At 40.0% G+C, this 7,970-nt stretch overlaps 1 protein-coding gene across 4 annotated transcripts; it reads right to left on the reverse strand.

Annotated features, from left to right (window-relative positions):
• Positions 1-298: 298 nt before the first annotated feature.
• On the reverse strand, positions 299-6,651 carry LOC114456635 (uncharacterized). 4 transcript variants are annotated; one of them, XR_003672860.1, is made up of 3 exons: positions 5,596-6,651; positions 4,630-5,553; positions 299-1,094 (listed from the first exon to the last, which is right to left on the reverse strand). XR_003672860.1 is itself a non-coding variant. In XM_028438532.1 (3 exons), the coding sequence occupies exons 2-3, from the start codon at positions 1,028-1,030 to the stop codon at positions 444-446; spliced, it is 492 nt and encodes a 163-aa protein (XP_028294333.1). In that variant the 5' UTR covers positions 1,031-1,094; positions 1,222-1,438; the 3' UTR covers positions 299-443. The 4 variants fall into 4 exon arrangements, 1 of the variants encoding a protein (XP_028294333.1); XR_003672859.1 differs by having other exon boundaries at positions 299-926; positions 1,022-1,094; positions 4,630-6,651; XM_028438532.1 differs by lacking the exons at positions 4,630-5,553; positions 5,596-6,651 and adding an exon at positions 1,222-1,438 and having other exon boundaries at positions 299-926; positions 1,022-1,094.
• Positions 6,652-7,970: the final 1,319 nt, after the last annotated feature.

Consider the following 7,970-nt stretch of genomic DNA (forward strand, 5'->3'; position numbering starts at 1 on the left):
TCCATATAAAGTTTGCCATGTTTAAATCCAATGCGCTACTCCCTCTATCGATACAATTGATTGATTACCATTTAAAACTATTTTAACGACTTTGAGAGTGCTCTCATTGTTCACAAACAAGTGCAAACACAGGTTATCAAGAAAAATTACATCAGCGAAAACACCAGTAAAATATTTACTCAGGCATACTCTCTTACAACCCCTCTCCCTTGGCTCTCAGCCAATGAGCTTGTAGATAACTTTAATGATAAAATTGCAAATATTATGGATGTCATTGCCCCCACCAGATTAAAGGTGGTTGTTGTGGAGAAGAAGAAACTTCCATGGACAAATGCCCCACCGGTAAAAGCTGAGAAACAAAAGTGCGGAAAAGCTGAAGGCAGGTGGAGAAAATCAAATCTGTTGGGGAATGGAGAAGTACCATAACAGGGTGGTGGGTAGGTTCACACATTTAGGCCTACACAAATACATAAGGGTGGTGCGGTGGGCCTCTGGGGGGGTGTTGCTGGGTACTCTCTTTGCGGAGTCTTTCCGGCCAATGTCCACCTTGCGGGGTGCCTCTCCCCTTCCGGTGTGGCTTGGTGTTGGCCTCGTCTTCTGGTGGTTCTGGGGGGGTCCCCGAGGTGTGTAAGCGCGGTGCGGCCTACCACGCTAGTATAAGGGGTGGGCGCGCTGGGGAGGTGGTAGCATTTGTGCCGGGGTTGGGGCGGGATTGCGTGGCCCTTCGGAATGATGTTGTTTGCTGGGGTGTGGCGCTCGCTGTTCCGGTGGTTGGGGGTGCTGTCGATCGCCTGGTGGGTCTGTCGTACTATCTGCGGGCCGATGGGTGGGCCCGGGCGCACTTGGCTGGAGGCTGCTATACCACACAAGTGTGTGCAGTTGGTGTGTCTCCCTCTCAGGGTGGCGGCCGTTGGTCGGTCGCATGCCTACAATATTAGTATTGTATCGGAAGTAAAAAAAATAAAATAAAAAACCCTTAATTGAAATGTGAAATACACTACTTTAATTATCCAGTACTTACTTCCACCATGACGACGAATGATGTCTGAATTAATCAAGAGCTCCTGCTTTACTATTTTTCAGACAAAGACCTCCTAAATGTAGACAGATGGACATTTTGTAAGCTTTACCAAACCTTTTCATTACACAGTAATTACACACATATTGATGTAGGCATTGTATAAACAATAGATGAGTGATCATGGACTGTGGAGAAAGAACCATGGCTGTCTTGTTTCGTGGTTTCTCAGCTTCTCAAGTGTCGACACACCCTCTAGTGCAGTGGTCCCCAACCTTTTTTGCCCCACGGACCGGTTTAATGACGGACAATATTTTCTCGGACCGGCCTTTAAGATGTGGCCGAAAAAAAAAAAAAAAAACTCATTTTCTAAATATAATAAATGTGAATCCACTGTGTATACAACTTTATTAGCAGCGTAAAGGTTAAACATGCTTTCAACATAAGATACCGTATGCCACAAAAACAAATATAAAGTGCTTGAAAAATACAACCCATTGCTGTCCGTCTTGATCACACTTTTTTTTTGTTCAAAACACTCCAAAGGCAAGGTATGCAATAGGCAATAAATCCATATTTCAATTAGGGTTCCTTGTATTGTTAAATGCAGCTTTCTTTTTCTTTGAAGTCGTAGGCTCTTCTTCTGTCTTTTACCATGCGCAAAGACACTTGTTTTTGTTAATTTTGGTATTGTGGAGGTTTTAATTTAGCGGTAATTTACTGGCCAAAGTCACCAGCCGGTAACCGAGGCAGGCGAGTAGTATCCAGCAGCAACCCCAGAGCGGAAGCCCCTGACGTGACACGTATCTGGCTGAACGGAAGTGACATAAAAAAAAACCAGTAACCCTGTCCACTGTTCTGACAAATTTGAAACTTTGCTATACTTACCTTTCTTTTTTACTAACCCCAACCACTACTGCTGCAACTTCCTGGATAAATTTGAGGTTTGTCGCATTGAAAAATAGCTTCTGCTGTCACATCAGGGGCTCTTCCGTCCAGCCAGAGGCTTGTGTCATGTCAGGGGCTTCCACTGCGGGGATGCAGCATTAAGGCAAGGCAAGGCAAGGCAAATTTATTTATATAGCGCATTTCATACTCAAGGCAACTCAATGTGCTTTACATGATAAAACATTCAATTGTTTAAAATCAATAAGAACATTTAAATCAATAAGAACAATTAAAATCATCAGTAAAATCAATTAAAATCATCAGTAAAATCAATTAAAATCATCAGTAAAATCATCATTACATCAACAACATGACAAAAAATCTCTCTCTCAATCATATGCAGTAGAGAAAAAAAGTGCCTTTAACTTTGATTTAAAAATGTTCACATTGGATGCTGACTTCAGCTCCGCTGGCAGTTTGTTCCACTTCTTTGCAGCATAACAACTAAAAGCAGCATCACCATGTTTACTGTGAACTCTGGGCTCCACTATCTGATCTGTGTCCATAGATCTGAGAGACCTGCTGGGTTCATACCTGACTAACATGTCACTGATGTATTCTGGACCAAACCCATTCACAGATTTATACACCAGCAGCAAAACTTTAAAGTCTATTCTGAGGCTGACTGGGAGCCAGTGTAAAGACTTTAAAACTGGAGTAATGTGCTCTGACCTCTTTGTTCTGGTTAAGACCCGAGCTGCAGCGTTCTGAACCAGCTGTAGCTGTTTGATGCTCTTTTGGGGGATTCCTGTCAGAAGACCATTACAATAGTCCAGTCTGCTGGAGATAAACGCATGGACCAGTTTCTCCTGATCTTTCTGAGCCATTAAACCTTTCACTCTGGAGATGTTCTTTAGGTGGTAGAAGGCTGTTTTTGTGATAGATTTGATCTGACTGCTGAATGTAAGATCTGAGTCAATCAGAACACCAAGGTTTTTGACTTGGTCTTTAGCTTTTAAAGATCGAGACTCAAGATAATTGCTGACAGCAGTCCTCTTTTCCTTGTTACCAAAGACAATCACCTCCGTCTTGTCATGGTTTAGTTGAAGGAAGTTTTCACTCATCCAGCAGTTTACTTTTTCTAAACAGTCACACAACACCTCAATGGGACCATGGTCATCTGGGTTCAGTGATAGATATAGTTGTGTGTCATCTGCATAGCTCTGATAATCAACCTTACAGTTCTGTAAAATTTGTCCTAAAGGAAGCATGTAAAGGTTAAACAGAAGAGGTCCAAGAACAGATCCCTGAGGAACCCCACAGGACATTGGTAATCTGTCAGATTCAAAGTTTCCAATGCTTACAAAATAGCTTCGCTCCTCCAAGTATGACTTAAACCATTGCATTACTTTTCCATTTAGTCCAACCCATGTTTGCAATCTGTGCAACAAAATTGTATGATCTACAGTGTCAAATGCAGCACTTAGATCCAACAGAATGAGAACAGATACTTTTCCTGAATCAGTGTTCAACCTTATGTCATTGATCACTTTGATAAGAGCAGTTTCAGTGCTGTGATGAGAACGAAAACCTGACTGAAATTTATCAAATATTTTGTTGAATGTTAAGAATTGACTCAGTTGGTTGAAGACCACCTTCTCAATGATCTTGGCCATGAATGGAAGGTTGCTGATTGGTCTATAGTTAGCCAGTATAGAGGCATCCAGTGTTCTCTTTTTTAACAGCGGTTTCACAGCAGCTACTTTCAGGGATTTTGGTACGGTGCCTGATTGGAATGAGCAGTTAATTATCTGACACAAATCAGTGACAATTGACTTTACAACAGTTTTAAAGAAGTTTGAGGGTATTGTGTCAAGGCAACACGTTGATGGATTCAGCTGCTGAACAGACTCCTCTATTGTTTTTGGGTTCACTGTAATAAACTCTAACATTGTAATTGACTCATCCCTCAGTGGTTGAAGCTGTTCAAGCTTTTTGTGATTTTGCTGGTTTGTTCTGATGTTTGACCTTATTGATTGTATTTTTTCATTGAAATATACAGCAAATTCATTGCATTTTCCAGCTGACAGTAATTCAGGGGCTATCTGATCTGGGGGGGTTGTGAGCTTTTCAATTACAGAAAACAACGTGCGAGAGTTGTTGACATTTTTGGCAATAATTTCAGAAAAGTATTGCTGCCTTGCTTTGAACAAGGCATTAAGGCAGGCACCTTGACATGCGTCAAGAGTGAGGGATAGACAGATGTAGCAGAGAGAATCCCGTTATTTTCCTAAATAAAACATAGGTAATAAATACAATGAAAATAATGTAAATTATGTATTCTTTCTGTGTGACCCTGTACCAATTGACCCACGGACTGGTGTGTGGCCCGGGGGTCGGGGACCTCTGCTCAAGTGTGTGTCTGTGTGTGTGTAACTGCTTTATCATTGACAACACCGCCCTCTGGTGGACTTTCATCACCACTACTGGAGCGAAGACTAATTTTAACACATACACTTATGTATTGATAATTTGAACGCAATACCTCAGAGAGGGTGCCTGGTGCTGGACACATCCTTTCTTATGATCACCATCTTGTCTTTTGTCAGTGCAGAATTCATGGTTAATTTTTTATTTTTTTTTGTTTAACTTATTTTATTTTCCTTTATTTACTTATTTATCTATGTGTTTGCTTCATAAAAACATATCGGACAACAACCTACCTCCATGCTTGAAGAAGGGATGGGATTCTTTTGGTCGTAATCCTGACCTTACAGGGCACTGGTTCATGTGGGCAAATGTCTTACAGAGGACACTGAAGCAAGTTTAAAACGTGGTCAGATCATCCCGTCACTGTCAAGTGTCTTCAGTCTCAATCTTATCATCATGCTGCCAACGGTGTCTGTTATACCCAAAGCCCTTCAGGTGATCATCAATGTTTCAGCTCTACTTTAGGACATACAAACTGCCTGCTGTGAAAACAACACTTGACTATCTGTGAAGTGGCTTGAAGGTCTCCCACTACACCTGTGTGCAATCAGCTAATCAAGAGGCTGGAGTCTGTGGGCTGCCAATGAGGCCCCTCCTCCTGCACTTTTGGCTCCTCCTCCTTCAGGAGCAGTGAGGAGCTTCAGTCTCTGGACTTCTAATGCTGTCTGAAGCTCGTGGCTGCTCACAGTGGAGGTGTTGGACTCATAGGGTAGATTTAAGTAGGTTAACCAGATGTCCTGATTTTTTAAGTGTAATTTGCTGTGTTAAATATGTTAAAATGAAAAAGAAAAGAAAAAACCTCTCCCAGGAACTACCCTACAATGTTTCTTTTTTGCGTATATGTATTTTTAAAGGTGGAATTTGCCATGTCACGTCAGCAGAAAGAAACGTCCTTCACTCAGCTTTTAACGTTTAACCACCCACTCTCTCATGTCTTTTTTTTATTCTTTTTTTCTTTAATCATTGTATTTGTTGTTGTTAAGCTGTAAAGTGTCTTTGAGTGTCTGAAATAGCACTTTTAGAATAAATTTATTATTATTATTATTCTGCACAGAGGCAATTCAAGTAATCGTAACAGGCGTTCCGTTGTGAAGTCATCGTGTTGTTCTCTTAATCTGATTCAGTTCTAAAGTCAGTGTGTTGTTCTGGTCCTTCATCTGATTCAGTTCTGAAGACAGTGTGTTGTTCTGGTCCTTAATCTGATTCAGTTCTGAAGACAGTGTGAGGACTAGGGTCCTCAATGCATTGTAGTCGTCAAAGAGGACCTTCAAGTGGTTGATATAGGTGTCTCGTTCTGACGTCAGCGCGTTGTTCTCTTCTGTGACCTTCTTGAGTTCACAGAACAGCACGTTGTCATCGAGTTCTACATTTGTTTCGTGTGGTTGTTTCGTTGCGTGACAGTCACATTTCTTGGCAGGCTGTTGGGAGTCGGTCACTGCATCAGAAGGTTTCTGTTCGTGATCAAGGTCCGCTGCATTTATCTGTGCACGTAGCTGTTCCAGCTCAGCAGCGCCCTTGTGAGCTATCGTTATGTAGCGGTTTCGCTCATCAGTCAGCTCATTGATGTTCACCTGGTAGCTAATCATCATCTTTTTAATATAGGCATCTCTCTCCTCCAGTTCCTCCCTCATTTGCTGGTGCAGGCCTTCTTTCTCATTTTGTAGGTCACAAATCCTTTCGTCGCAATATTCAGAATTGACTTTCCCCTTTCTTTTTCTGCAGTTTGTTGACTCCAGGATCTCTTTTGGAGCATATATATCCCTTTCTGTCCGCTCCTGTATCGTTGTCTCCTCCGCGCAAGACATTTGAAATAATTCATTTATTTCATCTATCTTGCTCAGAAACCCAACACTTGTTTCCCTGCGCCCCCTTTTAGCAGTCCGTGGTACTGCCTGTGCAGAACTCACAGACATATTGCTTTGGGGCTGGTGCTCTGTTTTCTCTTCAATGTTCATGGCACAGTTTGCTTCCTTCACCTTCTTTTCAAGATCTGCAATGATTTCCTTCTGTTTATTACACTCGCTCTGTGCTTGTGCCAGTTCTCTCTTTTTGGTCACATTTTCTGTCCAAACTTTTGTCAAAAGATTTTTCAGTCGTCTGTTTTCATGCAACAGACTGTCGGTGTCCGTAAACCGTCTAAACTCATCCATTTCTTTAGGAATTGATGGTTTTGCAGGTGAATGTTTGGTGTTTGAAGTTAATCTGTTCAGCTGAAGTCGAGTCTCTGCTGTGTCTGGTTTGAAGCTCCTGTTGAACGCGTTCGTTTTCTCAAAAGGTCGTGATTTTTGATCTGCCCCTGACGACGTGTGGAACGGTGACGTCACCTACGGTTTCTGCGGAAGTCACGTGACTCACGCTGAACCAAACGTTGACTTGTCTCTCTCTAATTTCACACTTTTCCAAAAAAAAAAAAAAAAAAAAAAAAAAAAAAAATTAAAGGAAAGAAAAATCCGAACAGAAGATACGCTCAAATAAAAAAAATAAATAAATAAGTCACTCACATATAATTTGTAAATTAGTGATTGTTTATTACGGAGGTAGATTTGTGTCTTTATTTCAATAATAATAATAATAAAAAAAATTCAACAAGAAAACACTTTCAATCAAAAAAAAAAAAAAAAACTTTACTTCAATCAAAAGTAAATATTTTCAATCAAAGAAAAAAAAAGTGTTGAAATGCAATATATATATATATATATATATGAGACCCAAATAATTGCATTTGAACACGTTTTTTTTTGTTTTTTTTGTCACTTTCTATTGATGAAGCACAACTTCCTATAACCATGAACCGGTTTATCATTATTAATTCCCGAATCCAATAAGGACACTTCTCTGATTGATAAATGGCATCCAATATATTTATTCAATATTATTTATTTGGATCCCCATTACCTTCCACGAGGTGGTTGCTAGTCTTCCTGGGGTCCATACAAAGTAAAATTTACATTTCAGTACATATTAAAAAAAAAAAGTTTAAAAAATACAATTCATATGTCAAAAATATTTACCTTTGTAATGACATACCAATACCAATTTACTTAATAATGATTAGAACATTTTAGCCCCAATTTGTGCTTGAACACAGTATTGAACTCAGTTATTGAAGAGACACAGTCAGGGTTTATGTCTAAATGACACATTACAAAGAACATGTTTTGTGGAATTAGGGAAATGCTGCATTAATCTAAAATGTGGCTTTAATCCTTTCCTATATTAATGAGGCGTTTGATGCAGTAAAGCATCAGTTCATCAAATCTTTGAATAAATTTGACTATGATAATTATATTTCCTCTGCTATTAAAACCCTTAGATACTCGTACACATCTCGTACATAAAAAAAATATTATTATAAATTCTAACATTATTGGACTCATCTTTACAAGTTTAGAACAAAGTTTGAGCTGATTTATGTTGCGTGAGAGTTGAAGAGTGTTCCTACTCACCACTAGGTGGCGCCCACTGACAACCATAAACTCATGTTGAGGCACAAACACAAGGTGATGTGACTTTAACGTCAGAGCTCAAAGGCACTAGGTCACTCTTTTTAAAATATCCAAGGAAAGAAAAAATA

Source organism: Gouania willdenowi, chromosome 22 (assembly GCF_900634775.1).
Source record: "Gouania willdenowi chromosome 22, fGouWil2.1, whole genome shotgun sequence".
In the NCBI taxonomy this organism is placed as follows: Eukaryota; Metazoa; Chordata; class Actinopteri; order Blenniiformes; family Gobiesocidae; genus Gouania; species Gouania willdenowi.